Raw genomic sequence first — 23201 nt, forward strand, 5'->3', positions numbered from 1 at the left:
TGATAGCAGCTATTTGCTAAGGAAGCTCACCTAAGGACAAAATTAACATGTAGCAGATGGCAGGGTAGAAAGATGGAAAGAAGGTGGGTCCTTAATTGATGATGGTGAGCTACTGTATCCAAGTGACCATGGGACCACCCTACTCTAGACTTCTTATTATATAACATACTACATTTTCCTTATTGCTTAAGTCGGTTGGGTCAGCATTATCCATTACTTATACCTGAAGGCTTCCTGATACACCTGCCTACACCATTAATATGAACACCAAAGAATCTCAGCTGGTGGTCATCGGTAAGTTTTTGTTGACCATTTCTGTGATTTCAGAAGGAGGAAAAGGTCAGGATGAGAAATTCGTGCCATGGACTTATTTATTTAATTAGAAAATTTTAAAAGATCATTGTAGAGCCACATGTAGTTGGAAAAACTAACACAGGGAGACCTGGTATACCCTTCCGCCGGTTTTCCCCAGTTGTGACATCTTACAAAGCTATAATACAATATCACAACCAGAAAACAGACATTGATCCACTCCACTGACCTTCAGATTTCACCAGTTTTACATGTCGTTTGTGTATGAGCCTATTTTGTTCAATGCAATTTTATCCCACGTGAAGGTCTGTGCATTCTGTAGTCAAGCTACAGAACAGTGGGGATTTATTTTTTCAAGAAACTTCTAAACTCTTGTAGCCTTTTGGCACTTCTCACAGTGCTTTTCAAACAGTGTTCCTTGGAATCCTTGGAGTCTTACCCCTCCGCCTCACTTCAGTTGGAGGAGGTTACATATGTGTATTTTATATTCTGAGCTTCATTATAAGCCTTCATCTGGGGAATAAGTTTTTAGCTTAAAAACAAACAACAACAAAAAGGAACTGATAGTCTATGGTAAGTATACCTTTGATATCCAAATAATATTACTTGGAACGCTGGAGTTCCATTAGGCTTTCTCAAGGCCCCTTCCAGCCCATTATTTCTTAAGTCCTTTTTTTTGTTTATTTGAGAGAGAGAAAGAGAGAGAGCACAAGCAGGGGAACATCAAAGGGAGAGGGAGAGGGAGAGGGAGAAGCAGACTCTCCTGCTGAGCAGGGAGCCCGATGTGGGGCTCAATCCCAGGACCCTGGGATCATGACTGAGCTGAAGGCAGATGCGTAACCAACTGAGCCACCCAGGTACCTTATTTCTTATGTCTTAAAACAGCTCTGATTGTGTGACTAAACCAATGAAGACATGAAACAAACATGTATGTGATCAATGATTGTGGGAGGCTTAATGCAGGCATGGTCCCCAGGAGCTGAGCACAGAAGGAACCCTGGAGTTCCACGGCATGAACTCCTCACTCCTCTGCTGGGATGTTAGTGCTGACCCCCTGAACCATTTCCCAACTCCCTCCCTTGGCCAGATCCCACCAGAACATTAAATCCTTTGTGTCAAAGGACGGGATTTGTTCTGGAACAGGTGATTGCAGCATGGTGGTGAGTAGTATTACAGAAGTTGGGAAGCACTGTTCTGTAAGACGGATGCTTTCATGCTTATCACGTGTCATGCAACAAGGATCGTGATGAATTCCATGAAATCTCATAGGCTTTACCTGGGAAATTTACAAAGCAAGAATGAACAAGGAAACAGAAGAGATGGACCATAATTCTCTGCTGGACACACTATGGGTGGACATTCCAGGGAAGGGCACTTGTTCCCTTGGCTGCTCTTTTTATGGGACAAGAGTGAGAATGACAAGAGTGAGAATAGATGGTGGGGGGCTAATCAAATTCTTGGATATCATCCAGTCAGGGGTTAGATGTTATGTCTTTATGGGAGTTGCCTGGGACAACCAGTTGTCCGGCACCCGATGACCTTGGTTCTATGGAAGGGAGAAACTGGTTCCATTAGAAGTTTGGGTGCAGTCCCTTCTGTGGGAAGCGAGGAGCCCAGGTCCCAGCTGGCTTGTCCCAAACAAAACAGAATGAGGTCAGTTTTTGACAATCCTGCTTGTGGCACTGTGAGTCTTATTCATCTCTATATCCCCAGCACTTAGCACAGAGCCTGGCAAATGACGGGTACACGAGCAACGCCTGATGGGTTAATGAATAAATACACTTTGGTGCCAACTGAAAACAACGGATTTTGTTCTCGCTGATGAAACGAGAGGAGGGCAAGTAAGAAACGTTGTTGCCCACATTTCTTGAATCTAAGTCCATATGCACGCTCTGCCTCTGCTTTGGTAAAACCTCTTTGAAAAATCCCAAACTTTATGAGAAGGCTGCCGGGCTGCAGCCAGGTCTACTTCTACTGAATTTCTATCATTTCCTTGCAGTTCTGGCAAATAGGACCGTGGGATCTGGATCTGAGTGTCTGGGATCTGAGACACTGAGTAAAGGAAGTCTCCACAGGCGGCAGTGGCTCTGGAATTTCCCACAGCCACTCCTTCAACAAGCTTTGTAAATCTTCAGTACTTTGCTTGAATTAGATGCAAGCATAATGGGAAGTAAGCCACTGTTTGTGAAATGTTTATGAAAACAACTTGAAAATTTACATCCCTAAAACAGTTTTCTGTAGGACAGTGTTTTCTAATCTCTTCCCCACTGAAAACCCCTTTTAATGTGATTTCCCCCCACAGAATCCCTGCTTTGAACAGCAGCAAACACACATATTTGTTAAATAACAATGAATTTATCTTCCCAAAAGGAAATCGAGGAATCGAGATTTTTTTTTTTTCCTAACTAAAAGTCACCCTTGAGGCTTCGAGTAAACAATTACTTTCAAACTTCCTGAAAAACTGAAAGTAGCCGGAGGAATTCTCCCCTGCCCCCTCGGACTATGGTTATTACTCTCTCAAACTGCGAAGCTTCTAGGTTTGACAGTAGTGTTCCGGATGGCACCAGAAGATAGCTCAAAATTAACACAAGCCTGTGACTTGTAGGTCTTTTGCTATCAGTTATGCCTGGTAACGAGTGCTCCACTGTGGGAGTTATTCCTGCCCCAAGTTCTCCCTCTCTAGGTGTCCTGCTGGGTGGTGAGATTTTTGTCTGCCAAGTAGGCAGAGGCCTGACTTTTGCCCTGGCTTTCTGTTAATGTGATACCTCGATGTTCAAAAAGCAAACTGAAATATCCGATGACTTTTACCTAAGGAGCTGTCCCTTTGAGATGTAGAGTAAGTCACTGGTCTCCCTAGATGAACCTCTTTTGTGGTACAAAGTTATTATTTTAGGATGGGGGAAAAAATTCTCGAGTAAGAACATAATAGAACAGTAAGAAACACCATTTTTCTCAAAGAAAAAAATAATTTTTATTATCTTCATAAATTGCCATAGCAATTTTTTGGGGGAAAGATTAAATAGGAGCTTGGAAATCTGACCTTGGCTGGTATAAGGATAGAGAGAATCTGGTAGTTCTTAATTTCCCATTTAGGTTCTCAGTGTTCCAGGAAGCAGTTTGCTCAAGCTTCTTTTCTCCATTTAGCTCTCCTGAATGCCCAGCTTCAGTGCCTGGGCATTGCTGCCAAGGATCCTGCTGGTGCATTCAGCTGCCATTCAAGGAAACAGCCCTCCACACCGCCTCGCACTTGGAAGTCTGTCTTACAGCATAAAACAGGTGGAAGGACATTCTGCCTTTAGAGCTCTACTGGCATGTCTTGCTACTTCTATTGCTCAATGCCAAGAATGACAAAAATCTTTTGTGTATGTTTGGGGGTGGGAAAGACCAGATAGTACCGTGAATAGCAGTTAACTGGCTGTTTGGGCAAGATTCCCAGGGCAGCTGTTGTAACTCAGGCGGCAATAACTCTAACACTTGGCTCTGTTGCTAGGATGGATTGATAGAAACTTCGGACAAATCATGTAAAAAAATTATGCTCCTGTAATATGTTGAATATATCACTGACCAACTCAAAAGCTGAATATTTGTTAGTATCACATTGAGGAAGTACAATGAGCATGTTAATCAACTAGGGTTGTGTTTACACTTCCATTTCCATTCTAATTATTTTCTATTTTCAGTAAAGTCACTGGCATCTGTTGGTAAAAATCTGAACTGACCCAAGATTTGCAATCTGTAGCTACAATTGAGATAGGATTACCTTTTTTCTATGCTGACAATCTTATTTACACTAACAAGTTAGTTAACTTCACAAAGGAATTATAAGTTCTAACTTGTGAATTTGCCAAAACTTCAACCTATGTTTAATTTTTAGTTTTGACACATAGATGTGCACATACATAAATGTTCTTTTATTTTTTGTGTAAGGAGAAAGATTATGTTAGTGTTCAAATGGTAGATATTTACACTAAATTAAATTTACACTTTAGTGTAAGATAAAAATGTGACTAGTTGAAATAAATTATTTCTGGAAAATGAATTCTCCACATAAAGTTACACGAATCTCAACATTGTCTAGTTCAATCTCCTCAAGATTCCCTAGACCTTATTAATGAGCATCAGTTTTAAAAATAGTTGCATGGTGGGGTGCCTGGGTGGCTCAGTTGGTTGAGTGTCTGACTCTTGATTTTGGGTCGGGTTATGACCTCAGGGTCGTGAGACTGAGCAGGGCCCAGCGTGGAGCCTGCTTAAAATTCTCTCTCTGCCTTTCCCTTTGCTTCTCCCCACTGCTTGTGAGCGTCTGTAGTCGCTCTCTAAAAATACATACATACATACATACATACATACATACATACATACATGATAGTTGCATGGTTTTTTCTTCATCATTTCCTTTCTGCTGAACACATCCGGACCAACAATAAGGGATACAATCGCCCCCATTTCAGAACGGGTTTAGCATGGGCATTATTGATAGTCAATGATCCTGTTTCACCAGCAAAGCACAGAATTCAAACTGACCTTGACCTCAAGTGACTTAACATTTTAATTCAGCTATTTGACCACAGCTGGAAAACTGGACACATAGTAACAGCCATCCAGCCTGCCCTGTGTCTGTTTATCCTGGCCACTCACTACCTTGGCTTATCTATTAGGTCTCTTCTACTTTCTCATATTTGCCTCAACCTCCCTGATCCAAGCCCAACATGGCCTCAGTTGTGGTACTGGCCAAGCTGGTTTGTCCTGCCCGGCAGCTGCCATTCACCTGTGCCAGCCTCTCTGTCATTCCTGGTACCTGATCTGCCCAGCAGCCTCTGCCGGTTTTGCCGGCTGCTTCCCACGCTCTGCCTCAACAGCTCCTGTGGTGGGCTCCTCCATCATCACGTTTTCTCTGACGCGCTTGGTTTCTGCCTGTGTTGGCAGCTATCGGCTCAGCTGCTGGCACTTGTATGCGCCCACGTACTGATAAAGCCAAAGCACAAGGTAAACTCTTGGCTCTACCACACTGACTTTGGTCCTTCCCCCAACCTGCTGGACGTGTTACTGGCACTTGATCTTTCTGGGATTCTAATCTTGGCTTTCTACTTCTTCTTTGAGAATTCTTACCCCCTTGCTGCCCCCTCCTTCCTGCTCTCAGAACTTAGAGTAGTGGTGATGCCTCCTGTTTCACGTTGCCTTCTCGTTAATGCCTGCGAGTGGGCCAGCCCGGCAGGTCCCCAGGCCTGGCCCAGATTCACTTGGATACTCTTGCTACCACCTGCTTATCTACCCTCCACAATTGCAGCATTTCTTGGACAGGTTGATAGTGTTGCCTCTGTTCACCTGCCCAGGGTTTAAGGCAAAATATGCCTACAGATCAGAGCAGATGTGGCTAAATGTAGGTGGGAAAAGTGAAACTTACTGAGACGAAGGAGTTATGGGAAAGGAGGTGAGATGCGAGAATCTAAGTGGAGTTATTAGTAGGAGTAAGAACGAAGAGCAGTGAAATGGAAGACTGTGGGAGTGAGGCGGCATGAGAAGGAGATTGTGAGTATTAAGAGAGCTATCCTTGACCATGAAATCCTACCCATTCAGAGCCCTGGCATCTGACTAGTAGCATGCCCTATATACTTAATGGACACACTTTAGTAGGCCAATCCTTTTTAATCAATCAATGTCCTAGAAGATTTAATGAGAATAAAATGAAGAAAGGACGTTCCCGTATTCCTTAACTGTAATTTGTAAATTCTCTGGGAGTAAGGCTGTTATGTAGAGCAGTAAAGGAAATCTGCAGCTTTAGCACGAGTTTTTAACGTAATTTTATCATATCCCCAAGAGATGATATAATTGGTGTTTGAGTGCAAAAATCTTGGAAAAAAATGGACTAAAACATTATGTGATGAGGATGATCTTCCACAAAAGTAGATGGTTTCTTTCTGAAACAAGGGAAAATAGGGCAATTCCCCGTAGCAATAAGTGAGGAATTCTCCTACACTAAAAAGGAGTGGAAAACAGGCTGTTCAAAGGCAAATCATCATTATAATCCAGTATTCATGAAAATTAGTATTTTTTAAACAGAGTATTGGTGGACAAGTTATAAGATACTTTGGCAATCATCAAGATTTATTTTCACACTTTTAGCACTTATGTTGTTTCTATTCCTGATCACACGTTTTAAATTTACTTCAAGGTAAATGGTAGTTTAAAAGGATCTTCTCATGTCTCTTTTGAAATTGTGGACAGGAGCTGGTAAGAGTGGGAGGAGGAGGGAGATAGAGGAGTGGCATTTTTGTGTTATCATAAGGCTTCCAGTGTTATAAGATTACATTTTTGATTACGCCCAGCCATTTTCCAGACTGATAGTTACTTATATCTGCAATTAGAAATTCAAAAATCCTCTAACATGACTTATTTTTCTGATAAAGGATTGAGGGCGCATTCTGCAGGTTGCAGCTTTCATAAAAGACCTTACTCTTGTATTTGAAGGGTCCATGAAAAATAATTGAAACTGCCAAATAACCTGCAGGTGATTCTAATACCATACACTCCCATCTGCAGCCCTTACAATTTACCTACATATATAGAGAGTCCCTACAGCGTGCTCCTGAATCTGCATGATGAGATGGATCATGGAAGTGGATCCCATTTCCCCCCAAGAGCAGTGGCATAATTGGGGCAGGGGCCTATAACCAAGGACTCAGAATTACTAAACAGATTACAGATGTGAACAAAGTGTGTCATGAAGTCGAAATTGTAACTCTACACCTACATACTAATTTAAATAGTTAAATACACTCTATGTCCTAAAAAAATGGGTATTCATACATTATGCAGTTTCCTTATCAAAATACTGTAATAAAATTTTATTTCAGACAGAAAATGAAATTCTACTAAAGCATATGACTTAAAATAAGTTTTAAGCCTTTATAATTTTTATTTAACTATTTCACAGATCACTGAAATTAACACTGAGAGGAACGGTCCAACTGATTCATTTTACAGATGAGAGATAAGAGAGACCAGAGGAGTTAGACAAAGTGCCGAAGACAGTAGAGTCAGGACTAGACTGTGAGACCACTAACTCCTAGGGACAAGAACTCTCTGCTTTACCGTACAGCCCAACAGCTCCATAATGCATTTATTGGTGTTCATCACACACAGAAAAACTTTTGGGGTATTAATTACTTGAATAGCTCAGGTCATCTTTAGAAACTATATGAAAAAGTCTGAAAACAGACCATTTTTCTTAATCTGTTTCTCCATGGTAAACAGGTAAGATTAAAATCATGGCTGTTTCAAAAATTGTTTGCAATTCCTCATTCTCTCTGCTAAATGGTGACTTCTGTAAGCCAAACTGCCTAATGAATAAGCACAATCAGAGTGAACTGAGCTGCAGGTCTAAATTACAACAAACAAAGACTGATGGTGAATGTAGCAAAATGGATAAATCATTTATCTATTTTTATTTTTTTTTAATTTTTAAGATTTTTAAAATGTATTTATTTGAGAGAGAGAGAGAGAGGAGAGCGTGAGAGAGAGCATGAGCAGGGGGGAAAGGGAGAAGCAGACTCCCCGCTAAGCCGGGAGCCCGATGTGGGCCTGGATCCCAGGACCCCAAGATCGTGACCTGAGCCGACGGCGGATGCATAACCGACTGAGCCCCCCAGGCACTCCTATCTCTCTATTTTAAATTTCAACATAATTAACATACAGTGAGTGTTGTATTAGTTTCAGGTGTACAATATAGTGATTTGACAATTCTCTACATTACTCAGCGCTCATCACAGTAACTGTGCTCTTAATCCCCTTCACCTATTTCACCCATCTTCCCACCTACCTCCCCTCTAGTAACCATCAGTTTATTCTCTGTAGTTAATTGTTTCTTTTTTGGTTTGTTTCTCTTCTTCGTTTGCTTATTTTGTTTAATTCCACATAGGAACGAAATCATATGACATTTGTCTTTCTCTGACCGACTTATTTCACTTAGCATTATACCCTCTCCATCCATGTTGTTGCAAATGGCAAGATTTCATTTTTTTTTTATGGCTGAGTAATATTCTCAAAATGAGTAAATCTTAAAAATACAATGTTAAGTAAAAAAACAAATTGCAGAAGGCTATATACAATATGGTGCTATTTTTTAGGAAAGGTTAAAGTGTTCATTTATACATATTTTATTTAGGAATACATACATATATATGTATCAAACTATAAAAACATGCATGGGATGATAAACACCAAATTCATGGTAGTGGTTACTTAAAGGGAAGGATGATGGGCAGTGGGGATGGTACCAGGGATTTCTCCTGTATCTAAAATATTTTAGTTGTATTAAAAAATTCTTAGGAAAATGCTCAGGCAAATAAGGAAAATGTTAAAATTTGTCTTGGCTGTGTAACGGGCACCTGGAAGTTCATTCTATGATTCTTTATAATTTTCTATATCCTGGAAACACCTCATTATTAAAAAGAAATAACAATGGACTCAAGTTGCAGCAAGAGGAAACTGAATATTTGCACAAATACATGAGACATTTAGGAATATTTAAATACATTTTTGATCTAAAACTTTGTTGACAAAAGTCTATTTATGGATGAAGAATATTATAGATTTAGCCCCATTTAAGAGTTGTAATTCAAATATAAACTGGTGTCCCATGGGATTCAGCCACTGCAAAGTTTCATGCAAAAAAATATTAAGTCTAATCCTAGAAGATCTGGGAAATAATGAAGCCTCTGGGGTGGGTGTGGTTGCTGCCATTTGGCTCCCACACTATGCAAATATGCTTGCTCTTGACTGGGGAGGTAGTACTATTGACATATGCGACAGCCCGCACAGGGATCTGACCCACCCTTGGCATGTACTGCATGACTGGGCTTCTAGGGTTTTGTGTGCATTTATCTTCTCTGGGTAGGACGATAGCTGTGATTTACTCTCTCCCTGATCACCAATCAGATTCCTTAGTCCTCTCCCCTTCTGCAGAGAACTCTATTACACAAGATTAAATCATTCCCAAACCTGGGATCCAAGATCCTACATTACTTCTATTTCCTTATCTATTTGAATATGTTTAAAATGGTGTAGTCTCTAAATCATGACTGTATTTTTTTCCTGATAAGGTGAACTTGTTATTTAATTTCTACTTTCTCCCTTGGAGTTCTGTAGTCTACACCAAGTTCTGTTTTTAGTTACTCTATTTATAGTGTGTAGAATAAAAAATATGTTCTCTTTCTAATTTCACTGCTGTTTGAATTCAAATGTTTTTTTTTTCTATCTGATCCTATCATTCATTAGTTTTCCCAAGCAGATTAGTAAATCAGTTATACAGCTAATTTATTAAATAGCAGTGATTACTAAATCAAATATTCATGTAATTGTGTTCACATTTAGGGGCATCTGAAACTTTGAACCGTTGATGTTAGATTTCTAGAATTCCTTTTTTTTTTTTTTTTTAAGATTTTATCTATTTATTTGATGGAGAGAGAGACCGCCAGCGAAAGAGGGAATACAAGCAGGGGGAGTGGGAGAGGAAAAGCAGGCTCCCAGCGGAGGAGCCTGATCTGGGGCTTGATCCCACAACGCCGGGATCACGCCCTGAGCCGAAGGCAGACGCTTAACCGCTGTGCCACCCAGGCGCCCCTAGAATTCCTTTCCTCTGAGGAATGATTCAGGGCTAAAGTAGAATTTTTAAAACAATGACTCTCATTCAAAAATTATATGCTCAACCTAGCAAATGAAAAGGGACAGCAAAAAAAGAGAAAGATGGGGATAGGAAATTGAAAAGGAACCAAGAACACAGAAGAAAGTGATAGCTTTGGGGTTGAAAAATTAGACTAAAAGAAAGCAGGATGGAGAAAAAGCTTATCGTAAATGCATGAAATGCAAATATAATGGCATCAAGAAATAAAAATTGAGGTCAGGTTTCTAAATTATGATTAGACCCAATGTGTAGATCTGTGATTCCAGGGAGATTTGGCCTTAAGGATCCCTCCATACTCAGAGGCTAATTCTGCATCTCTGGGGTTATTTCTGTCTTCTTTCACAAGTCCTTACCAGAACACAATGACATTTTTTAGAGGCAGAAGCTACCTTTCCAAAAGAGGTAGCTTTCTACCTTTCCCAAAAAAGATAGTAAGTTCCTGTCTAGTGGTAACTTTTCTTGTTTTTATTGGCATTATTTTATTACAGGACTCTGAAAATGATAGCTATGAAAGTAGCTAAGATGTCACAAATGAAGAATTTTTGGTTCTGATTAAAAAATTGGAGTAGGAAATGATGACAAGTTAAGAAAAAAAAAAAGCTTTCCCCTTCCTTTCCTTGGCAAATCAAATGCCCAGTTATCAAAGAATACAAGCAAATACTGCATACATGAGCAGAACTGTTTCTAAATAAAATGTTGAGAATGTAAATGCTGCATCAGTTCCTAATTAAGCATTCTGTAAATAAAGGCTTACTCTTCATCTTCGGTTTTATTGGGAACTTCCACCAGCAGAGAGAGCGAATGGAGTGAAACAGTAGAGCCACCCAGTGGCTAATGTGGTTAACTGCAGCAATAGTGCATTTCATGGTTCATTCTGTTTCCTGTTCTACAAATGAGTATATTTCTTCATGAAAATATGAAATTAAGTACCTCTAAAAAGAAAATTTAATAATGTGATAGTAAATATGAAATCCGTAACTCCGCTCTCAAATTAGGTCTTCATCTAAAAGACTGAAGAATTTGTGAGCAAGCAAATTTTTAAAATAAAAATATCATTTAATCCTGCCTACTTTCTAAAAAAAGTGGTTTTTTAAACCACCAAAGTAGGTTCCTTTTTTAGTACCAGTTTTGATTTTAGAAAATATTCCTTATAGAGATTAAAACTTAAAACATGAAATTAACTTAAAGCCTCACGATGTCTGACTCCATCCAGATTGTCAATAAACAAAATACATTAATATTTTAAAATGTAAGGTGTTTTTTTGTAAGATTTTATTTATTTATTTGTCAGAGAGAGAGAGAGCACGCACAAGCAGGGGGAGTGCCAGGCAGAGGGGAAGGGAGAAGCAGACCCCCCACTGAGCAGAGAGCCCAACATGGGGCTCCATCCCAGGACCCTGGGATCACAACCCCAGCTGAAGGCAGATGCTTAACCGACTGAGCCATCCAGGCACCCCAAAATATAAGGGTTTATGAAAAGAACTGGTTGTCCTTGTAAAACGTGTATTTTACTTAAAAATAAGAAAGGCCAAAACTGAGAACAATGCCCACAAGGCTTGCTGCTGAATCAAAGGACAAGTGAGCTTTCACAAGGTAAAAATAACTTTTTTTCTTATCAAAATAGTAAAACAAATTTATTTAGAAAAATTAGAAAACACGGATAGGCAGAAAGAAGTAAAATATTCACTATAATTCCACTATTGATATTTTGGTTGACATATTTCCACAAATTTTTCTTCATATAGGGATTATGTAATTTTTAAGTGAAAAGGGATTTTACCAAACATAATTTTTGCCGTTTGTTTTTCACCTTATGCCATGAACCACTTCTATCTCAGGACATATTTACTTGTACGTAATTCAAAAAAGCTGTATAGTATTCCAGTGTATGGTTATGTTATGCTTTATTTAACAAAACCCTTACATTAGTATTGGATTTTTAGTTTTCATTTTTTGCTGTTTTATATATATATTTTTAAAGATTTTATTTATTCATTTGAGAGAGAAAGAGTGAGAGAGATAGAGAGAGCACAAGCAGGGGGAAAGGCAGAGGGAGAGGGAGAAGCCGGCTTCTTGCTGAGCTGGGAGCCCAACATGGGGCTCGATCCCAGGACCTGGAGATCATGACCTGAGCCAGGGGCAGACGCTTCACCATCTGAGCCACCCAGGTGCCCCCATTTTTTGCTATTATAAACAATGATCTAGAATCATTCCTGTATCCTTTTTAACGGATACCTATTTGGTATACTTAGCAACCATTTTTAAATTGTGAAATATAACATAAAATAGAGAAAAAATACATTCGATTTACATACTTTAACAGTTATAAACAACAGTGTATCTACCCCCCAAGTCAAGAAATAGAACATTACTGGCCCTCAGAATACATCCTACCCCTTCCCGATTACAGTCCTCTTTTAAAATTTTGATATGCATTTTCAAATTGCGCCCCCAGAAATGTGGAATTCGTTTACACTCCTGCACACAGTATGTCAGGTGTCCACAGTAACTACAATCTGTTGGTCTATGAACCCAATAGTAAAAACTCAGATGAAATTACATCACACGTCACATTGGCAATGCTTACATTGTATGTTTGATTCCTCTACAGTATTTGGAAACTTAAATCAGGTTTGAATTTCAGCTCACTTCTACTGTGATATTTCTTTTTTTTTTTTTTAAAGATTTTATTTATTTATTTGACAGAGATAGAGACAGCCAGCGAGAGAGGGAACACAAGCAGGGGGAGTGGGAGACGAAGAAGCAGGCTCATAGCGGAGGAGCCCGATGTGGGGCTCGATCCCATAACACCGGGATGACGCCCTGAGCCGAAGGCAGATGCTTAACCGCTGTGCCACCCAGGCGCCCCTACTGTGATATTTCATACACAAATCTTGGGCCTTTACTAACCTCTGAGGGAAGCCCCACCCACCCAAGTAGGAGTCTAACACAAGAGCAACACAGTTTGGGTACAGGAATGGGCTGTAGTTCAGAACATTTTCTCAGTTTCGTGTCCTTTCCCTTGGGTTGATCACTTGTCAGTGTCAGACTGATACAGTGCTGGACTTTGAAGTGGCTTTAAGATGAAAAGGGCCCATGAAAGGAAGACAGCCTCCTTTTATTGCTATGGGGTCTGGATCTCCAAACCATATGTGTGAATGTATGTAGATGTATAGTGTGTGTGTATACATACATACCTCATACACTTAGAATTCACTTCTCTTTGTCAATCTGTATATATCAGTTGAATAGGAAGTTAATCTTTTTCTATAGAAAAAAGTCTGATACCTGTTTGGGCCGGCTTTGGTAATTAAAATATAAAGGAGTGAAATAAGTGAGTGAAATCTGTAGCTCCAAGATTTTTATGAAAATATACTTTAAGCACGGTAATGACAAAAGTGTATTGAAATTAACACATTTTCAGTTTCCCTTTCTGATTCTGGTGGATTAACAAGTTGCTTCCAAGAGAAAGAAAAATGGATATAATTATTTGATGTCTTGGTATAGGCTTCTTTTGTGATTACCCTGTGATAATAAGTGAATGACTCTAATAACTGAGTAGCTAAAAACAACATAATAGTTTTATTTGAAGATAAAACTATTTCTAAAATGCCAGGAATAATATATTTTTGTAACTAAACTCACGATGAAAAACTTTAGATGTCAACTTAAAAATGCATGAGGGGTTTCATAGTTTAAAAAAATTATTTTGGAGATGTAGGAACAAAAGTTTTTGAAGATTACTATTTTAGGCCCGAAGACCCACCTGTAGCCAAGTGAAGTCAGAAGATGATGCCCTCTTCCTTCTCCTTCTCTTTCCTTCCTCTTTTCCCTTCCCTTTTCCTTTCCTCTCCTTCTTCTTCCTATCTTTCTCCTCTTCCCCCTTTTTCTTCTTCCCCCTCCTCCCCTCTTCCTCCCTCTTCGTCATCATCATCAAGCAATTCTCATTTATTGAGGGCTTACTATGTGCCAGGCACTGAACTATGCAGTCTGCATGCCTTATCTCTTTTAATCCTCACAGCACCCATGAGGTAGAAATTATTATTACTATTTTATATTCAAAGGTACTGACACTTCTAGAGGTTAACTCACTTGCCCAAGATCACATAGGCACTAAGTGATAGAGCCACATTTGAGCACAGGCTGGTCTGACTCCAGAGCCTAAGCTCTTAACACCTACTACTTTGTTGCACAATAGTGCCACGGGAATAGAGAGCATGTATTGGCTAGCCTTTCCTTCCACATGCGTATTTTCTCTGGGGACTAGGTGAATGGACAGAATTCAAGGGCTCGAGATCCTGGGTCCCAGGCAGCTCTTACATCCTTTTCTCCAAAGACTAGTAATCTTAATGGGGGAAAAAGATTTTTATGAAATCTCAGTCGCTCAGTCGGTTAAGCATCTGCCTTCAGTTTAGGTCATGGTTCTAGGGTCCTGGGATCAAACCCCGCATTAGGCTCCCTGCTCAGCCGGGAGTCTGCTTCTCCCTCGGCAACCCCCCCCCCGCCCCGCCCAGCTCATGAGCTCTCTCTCTCTTTCAAATAAATACATAACATATTTTAAAAAAATAAAGGGGGAAAATGAATTCCTAGTATAAGGGGAGTATCTGAAGGTGCTCAGATGTCCCTACTCTCCCGAAAATTCTGCCTTTCTTACTCCTTTCTGATTGTCCTCAATTAAAAACAAACCAACTTTAAAGAAGATAGGAATTTGAATCCTGGGTCTTAATTTGAATTTTCAGTTTGTTTTCAACTCTGCTAACTGAAACTAGGTTTTGATAGGAAACAGTTAGAAAGAACATTAGGTCACTGGACAGTGGAGGGTAGGTCTGAGAGAAAGGAGAAAGAAGGATGCAGTAAAGGGGAGATAAGAGAGAAAGTAAAATTTCTTACTTTATAATCTTAAATAGGGTCAAGTTTAAATTTACATTATAAATTTAAAGAAGTTTAAACACAATATAGGTCATGTATACAATGGATATGTTGTTTTTGTCTACCAATAGCCCCTCTCCAAAACCATGACTCTAAGGAGGGCTGTCAGTCAAAATGCCTGGTGCCTCACCCCCCTCCATCAACATGTGACCAAGATGGACCAATAAGAGTACTACATCTTCATGGGCATAATGATTGGTCCAGGGTAGGCATCAGAGCCAAGCAAGGATAATCAGAATCTTTCAATGAGATCTGATATATGGAAGTTATAAGTCTTAAAGATGTAGGCCATCTTTTCTACTGTGAGAATGCCCACTAAGGAATGATACCAATATATCATTGGGTAAGCAAAGAATGGGAAAGAGAACTGATTTCAGCCACGCCTTTTTGAGTGAGCTAGTATCACTTGCAAGAAAATAGACAAAATGGCATATTTTCAGAAAGTTTCAAAATGTTGATGACTACACATTTTGTATCTACAGCTGAACTAAAGCAAGTTAGCAATAAAATAATGCCAAATTCTTACTTTCGTTTCAAACTTTACTTCAATTGATTTAAAAATATAATGGCCAATGAATATTAAGAGTGACAAAATGTTCAGTTCCTTTGACTTAGTAATCATTTTCCTAGCAATATGTTTCAACAATAAGGGCTAAGCATACCAAGATATTTATAGGAGTATTATTTTTAACAATGAAAAATTACGAACTCACCTATCACTTGAGAAACAACTAAATAAAACTATGGCATGTTAATACAGTATTATATTTTGAAACTCCAGCACCGATAATATGATTTTGTAAAATAAAAAAGTAATCAAATAGAAATAAAAAGAATTTACAAAACACTTTTAAGTGAAAAAAGGCATTTCTAAAATAGTGTATATATACTATTTTTACAACATTATAAAATTATACATATGCATGAATTAATTATAAATATGCATATATACATAATGAAAATTGGATGACATTATAACAAATAATGATAGTTGCTAACAATGAGATTATAAAAATCAGACTAAAATTTCTTATAAAGTTAAAAAAATAAGTTTTTAATAAAAAAATCATAGCTTTTTTTTCTATGATATTTCTATAAAATAGCAATCTAAAAATGGTTTCTGTTAATAAGAAGTCAAGATGAAACCATGTATCCAAATGGAGGCTTCTAAAGGAATTTTGAAAAAAACTGGAGAACCAATACAAACTGGTGGGGAGCAAAGATCACGTCTCACATGAATCTGAGAAAAAGTACCAAACTATGCAGAACACTCTCTTCCTTAAGTTTATTTATTTTCATTAATTCCTTGGCATCCTCACAAACGTGGGTGGTTTATAGGGAGTGCCTCAAACTTTTCCCTTCCTGAAGCGTTACTCTATAAGCTGTACTTTGGGGTAAGAATAAATAGAAGATTGTTGTGTTAACCAAGGAATGGCTTTCATAGACACAAAATAAAAAGGCTACAAGCATATAATAATTATAGGAGATTCCAGTTACATGTAAAATAACAAATAACAGATTAAAATATTGAGTTTGGCAGGGGAGTTATCAGAAAAACGCCTGGGGTCTGGCCAATCATTAAATGACAGAAGGAAGTGTATAAGAGATAAGAATTAGGTATAATGCTGAAATTCCTGTGGTTGTTTTCTCTGTTTTTCCTGGGTAGATAACAAACAAGTTTATGGTTAATCAGGGATGCTGCTTTTAGCTACCACAGATTCTCAGCAGATGTATGAAGAGTCATGTCCCCCCATCACTTCAAACTTTGTGTCTGTGACAATTCTGTAGTCTTTCTGCTAATCTCATAGTGTATCTCCTTACTGACCCAGATATCTATCCTGTAATTCTACCAGACACTCTACTATTATCACACACATGAAAGAGCACGTGGATAGTTACACAAAAATCCTACAGAATCAGAAGCTAGAAGTGGTATTAAATAGGAACAAATAGGAAATGCCATAAAATTAATGGACTTTCGTATCAACGGCTCTATCAATTATTAACTGAGTGACTTTGGGCAAATTACTTAGCTTCTCTACAGATCTTTTCCCTTCTCTGTAAAATGAGTGCTATCATTTAGTTGATAATATTTATTGTTATTATGCAATAGGAATTGTACTGGGTATAGTGATAAAAAATGATTACAGAGTAATATCTAGCCTCAGGGAGCTTGCAGTCTAGGGAAAGAGACACACTTATCAAGAGATAATTGTCACATGGTAAATGTGATAGATTTCACATGGAAGCACAAAGAAAGCATCTAAGAATGGGGAAAGTTTGAAAATAGGGGCTCAGCATTTATCTTGAGGGGATTCAAAGAGATCACTGTAAAAAAGCACCTAGCACACTCCACATTTGTAAGAGGCATTCTGGTAATGGTAAGTTGCTTTATTTTCATTCTTAAGTGATTTTAGTTACGAACTCTTGCAACAGAACTGAGCATTTTGCCCTGGGAAACATCAAAGTTGTGAAATATAAATCCCTTCAGGGAGATAAAATCCTGCATTCTTTAAGAATGAGTGTTACATAGACTATACCCAAGAAGCTGTCCTATTACTCTCTAAAGCCTGGAATTTAACAAATTTTCTTAGTTAAAGCTAGCTTGCTGTTTCAAAGACTCCACCTAGTTGACAAACCATAGGGAGTCATGAAGAGAAATACATAAAGAAGCTAAGGGTAAAAAATATGAACTCAGCCAAGATTTTTCTCAAGAACTATGTCCTTTCCCCCATCACTTTTTTTTAAGATTTATTTATTTTAGAGAGAGAGAGAGAGAGAGAGAGAGAGTGTGGATGTGAGCCAGGGGAGGGGCAGAGGGAGAGGTAGACAAGCAGACTCCCTGCTGAGCCTGAGATCAGGACCTGAGCCAAAATCAAGAGGCAGATGCTTAACTGACTGAGTTACCCAAGCACCCCTCCCCTAACCACTTTTATAGCTATTTAAAAACTGTTATACATGTTTTTGGAACTACTTTTCAAGATAAGAAATACAAAATCTTTGGAGTATGAAAATGCATAGAATGAATGAATGAATGAAATGGGTTTCTAGTGTGCAGTGTTTGAAATACTTGACTTAGCTGCCATTCTCTCTTTCCTTTACTCTCTTCAGTCAAACTAATCAATTATTCTGCTGATCCTAGATCTGGCCTCAGAATCTTAACACAATTAACTAGGAGGCCACTACCAACAGAATGAAATTGCCGTACTTACTGGAATTGAAATAGGAGGGATGGTAGAGAGTGTGGAGAAAGGGGTTGAGGTTGTCCTTAAGAATAGCACAGTGAAAAACAGGCATTAGTAAGGGGGAGGTAGGCATGCATGCCTGGTAGTGTGGGGTCCATCTTCTTAGCTCCCTAGTGGCTGAAATGAAAAGTCTCAGTTGGGCCTGGGGAAAGGCAGTGGATGGGGTTTTAATGAACATATAATCTGGGGAAATGTGAGGAAAAGTTGGGAAAGGCCAAGGAAAGGAATAATCATCTCAAATTACTGTTTGCCTTTTGCAAATTGCCCCCAGCCCACTTTGATATAACAGATCACATATGTTCCCTCCCTTTCCTCTTCCACTTTTGGCTGAGGCATGAACTGGCTGGGGTGCAGAAGGGCCTGGGGTACCCCCTTACGTATTGTGTCTTATAGTCACTTACGTGATTCTTATTTTTTTATTTTTTCCTACTAAACTGAAAACTCCTTGAAGGCAAGTATGTCTGGCTATTCTTCTTGTCCTCTTTAATAGGGACTAGCACAATTATTATGTAAAAGGTGGACATTAAGTATCTTTGCAGTTGAGCTAAGAATCCACATGTCTCTCTGCATATAATGGCCTCTGATTCAAAACATACTGTGTCCTAGAAAACATTCCCATGCTTTCAGGGTGCTGTCTCCCATCTGGCACTGTAACTAGGGAGCTCATCTCAGTGGCATCATCCCTTTCAGCCATACTTGGTCTACAGATGAGAGCAACCACAGAGCTTTATAAGCATGTGGGCGCTCCCCTCACTAATGTGTTTCTCAATACCTTAGTGAAGTGAGTGCTTTCTGGGTCTTCTCATGGAACGTTGGAGGGGGTAGGTGGGTGTGTAGGTAACACATGATAGAGTCCAACATTCCTATCTCCTTAGGTCCTTGGGTTCCTTTATCTATGTCATGCCAGGAAAGCTCTGGTATTTCAGCTGTATTAAATGTAGGTCATGGTTGAGTCCAAGTTTCAGTCAATCAATAAATTGTGAGAGCCACCTCTAGTTTTATGAACTAGCCCATTAACTCTGGAATCTCTAGTTAAGTACACTCATAGTCAATAATTTGTCCCAATCTAGTGTTGTATTTCATCCTTCTCAGTCTAACACTCTCAGAATATACTGCCATACATGTTCCCAATTTCTGCTGATAGAGGCTACCAAAGGCATGCCATTATTTTGGTATGTAAGCGATTTCTTCCTGCGCCATGGTGTGTACCTGTCCCCATGAAACATGCTGAGATTTAACCCTAGTTGTAGGTCTAGGGCATACACTAGGCAACAGGGGATGGTTATGGTGGGTCTTGAGGAGAATAAACATCCTCTTTTTTTAAGGACTCTGCCCCAGAGGAGGTTATCACAGAGTTTTTAAGGAATAAGGCTAGTCTCCTGAGGGCAGGCTACTTTCACTGAGGAACCTTAGAGTGATGTGTAGTTTCAAGACTATCAGTTTCATCTGGGTCTAAGCAGATGTCCCCATTCCAACTTCAGGATCCCACTGTTTCCCATTCAATACCCTAACTTTTAAGTGAAAAATTTGATGGGACTGTGAATTCAATTATTGCTATAATTTAGTAACTCTTAAAATTTTGTGCTTGATTTTCATCAATATCATCCCTGTGTCTGCAAGAAGTAAAAGATTCTTCTACAGCTATCATGGAAGCATTCTGGTCTTATAGTGTGACTGGAACTGAGAGTTCAAAGATGAGCTTGTCATTTTCTTTCGATAAGTGCTAAAGTGCACTCAGAAGAATCTGTCCCATATCACCGTCCTGATGGGCATCTTAACTGCCATATGGTCAAGTGCAGCAACACTTGAGCAATCCCTTGCTACAGCTGGTATGTCACCACAATCAACCACAAGTGATAGTTTAATTGTAATGCCCTTATCTCTTTTCCTACAGGGAGGAGCTCAGCCATAGACCATGACCAAAGCAATTCTTAAATTCTTTGTATGTTTATCTCCTGGGACCACTACTGATGCCAATTCTGTATATCAGGGTCCAATCAAGAGAGAAATCAAACATATTTTGAACATGGAAGGTTAAATATAAAGAATTATTCCTTATAACAGGGAATTGGAATGATAAAAAGAGGGTTAGTAGGAGCAAAGAGAATTCTAAAGAATATAGGAAAATCAGATATAGGGCTCATCTGACTGCTCTTAGGCCTGAGACTGACCCTTGTTAAAGAAGTCCAGTGACTATGGCTCATTTGAGTTCAGAGGGGTTTGCTGAAGGTGCAAGGCTGCCTAAGGGGTGTGACGGGCAGCTGTTTCTGGAGGGTGATGTATTGGTGGTGCTCCACTGTGAAGCCACTTGGGAAGCTGTTCATGAGGGTTGCCTGCAAAGTTGCCTGAGAAGGCACCTAGAGAAGTTGCTCATGGGGAGTGCTACACAGCGTGGGCCTCCAGGTGCTGCGGGAACCCGGAGCCGCAGAAGCCGTGTGTGCTGCAAGAGCCTACCTAAAGGAACATATGACAGTACACAGGTAGATGGCTCTTCTTCCTCCAGTGTCCCTCCAGTGCCCTCTACTGACAAAGCTTAGTTTCATGACAGCTAGAGAAGGAGAAATATTTACAGGATTTATCGCTATTATCATGAAGCAGGCAGTGAAGAGTATTTTTGGACTTGTGAGGCAAAAATTTGATAATTGGTTCAAAAACCCATTTCCTTTAACTGGAAAAACCTTACAATGAGGACTGGATTTTACTGGGGGCTCTGGAAGGCATTACAAATGGCCCCTTGGAGGAGCTGATAAAAACCATGGACTCTCCCTCTGGATAAATGCACACATGTACCTAAGTGCACAGTTCTGCAGATGATTCAAGGTATATCTCTGAACCCAGATTAGAAGATTAGGCCATGGGTAAGGCCTAATGACCATTTCCCAGGTTCAATTTAGTGATTATTCTTAACTTTATTTGAATGTAGAATAGCAAATGTAATATCCCCAAATTCAACTATATTTGCTTTTGGTAACAAAAATAAACATTTATAAACATTTGAGAAAGAGCCAATAGTGCTAAGGATGGTTCTAATTTGGCGGGGGGGGGGGATTGATGAAGGATCTCCGCGGAGAGAGAGAAAGAATATCAGAGGAAAGACAAGCAGTTGTGAAATAACTGCAAGACTATGATTGGGATTTGGACTTGGATGGTTGTATATAGAAGGAATGGGGTGTCTATTACGATCTGTTATGCTTTGATAAGGTACATTATGGTAGCTGGTTTCTAATATGAGACCAATTATCCTTACCTCCTGGTATTCATGCTTGTAAGTACTCTCCTCCCACATTGACTCAGGGCTGGTTTCTGTGACCAATACAGCACCATGGAAGTGATACATGGTGTGATTTCTGAGTTGAAAGGCATTCCTGCTTTTGTCTTTGTCTCTTGGACCTCTCATTCTGGGGGAATCCTGCTGCCATGTTGTGAGGACACTCAAGCAGTGCCATGAAGAGACCTACATGGGGAGGAAGTGAGATTTCACACTAATAACCAGACCAGCTTGTCAGCTTTACAAGTGAGCCACTTCGGAAGAAGGACCTCCGGTCAGTCCCAACATGGCCTTCAGATAACTGAATGCCAGCTAAAATCTTGGCTACAATTTCATGAGAGACTCAAACCAAAATCACTAGCTAGCCTTCTCAAAATTCTGACCCACAGTTTGGAGTATATTATTTTGCAGCAATAGACAATCCATACATTTAGGTCAAAATTCTCTAAAGAGTGAAAAGTATAAGGGATTTGCCCCTCCCTGCTTCTCTGGTCACCTAAAGAAGTCAGTGAGATGTTATTTGGCTACAATTTTCTCCAAGGACTGTCATGAGTAAGTCACTAGACTGAATTATCAGAGAGAGACTTCAGTCTTAGCCAAATGGTCACTCTAAGTATTGACTAGTTTCTGAAAAGCAGAAATCCAACTGCTAAACTTATGAAGATTTCTACTAATACACAAATTAATAAAAATACAGATATGTCCTTATGAAGACTATTCTAGGGAAATCATGTGTCTAATGCTTATTGCAGTCACCATAATCGATGAGGGATATACAAACTACTGTGTCCAAAGGTTAGTCAGTATTCTGGGTGATCTGGAAACTATTCTTAAGGATGACTGAAGGATCTGGGCCTTTTTAGTCTGGAGAAATCACAGAGAGCATTTATTCATTTGAAGGGCTGGCATGTGGTATAAGAGTAAACATATTTTAGAGTCATCAAGAGGAGAAAATTTGCCTAATGACAAATACTAGGAAGCAGATTTTAATTCGCTTATAATCACCAAGGGTGTTTCACAACAGGTCATGCTGTAGTGAAAACAAGAGTGTTCCTTCTCCTTGGAAGGGTTCAAGCCAAAGTTGGCTGACTGCCCTTCAGAGATATGGTGATTCTGGCAGTAATTGGAAAACTGATCTAGAGAACCTCTAAGATGATGTTCCTGAAAGCCTTCTCCTCCTGAATGTGTTTTGGTATGTGTGAATACCTTTAAATAAGAAAGTTCAGTGTAGTGGGAAGAGCCTCCATTATAGAGGAGTCAGAACTAGCTGTGTGACTTTGGGCAAGACATTTAGTATTTCTGCGCTTCGCTGTCCTCACTACCTCTCAGGGCTGTTCTGAGAACTCATTAGATGACACATCCCTTAAATCACCCATTTGGCACTTAATGCATGTGTGGTTTTCTTCCTTCCATTTCCACGATATGGTTTATAATCAAACATCTGGGACCCATTAAGATTTTGAAAGTGTAGTGTTGAAATGAGCTAATTTTCCTAGGCTTCAAGTGTAGGATTTCATTGTTTTGAAACAATGAACTTGATTAAGATTTGATTAGATACTTTGTGGCATGGCATCTTAAAAAAAAAAAAAGACAAGTTTGGTGTAAGTACAAATAGAAGGAATCAGAAACCAGATGGCCAACATCATGTTTGAAATTTGCAACTGCAAGATCATCACTTGACTAAAGTCTTTCCTCTCAAGATTATTTAAAAAAAACAACAAAATACCAAAACACTACAAACTATATTATTCGACATCGTAAGTATTTT

At 39.3% G+C, this 23201-nt stretch overlaps 1 protein-coding gene across 3 annotated transcripts in view; it reads right to left on the reverse strand.

The window, feature by feature from the left end:
• Nucleotides 1–23201, reverse strand: part of LOC148110372 (uncharacterized) — a 45600-nt gene that overhangs the window by 19861 nt on the left and 2538 nt on the right. For all 3 annotated transcript variants that reach the window (XR_015723906.1, XR_015723907.1, XM_087860909.1), the window contains exon 3: nucleotides 21413–21619. Coding sequence is in view for 1 of the 3 variants with exons in the window: in XM_087860909.1 (XP_087717035.1) it covers nucleotides 21413–21619 (207 nt within the window). In the remaining 2 variants the exon portion in view is untranslated. The remainder of the gene's footprint in view (nucleotides 1–21412; nucleotides 21620–23201) is intronic.

Source organism: Ursus americanus, chromosome 3, assembly GCF_024610735.1.
Source record: "Ursus americanus isolate L20-20 chromosome 3, mUrsAme1.1.p, whole genome shotgun sequence".
Taxonomy (NCBI): Eukaryota; Metazoa; Chordata; class Mammalia; order Carnivora; family Ursidae; genus Ursus; species Ursus americanus.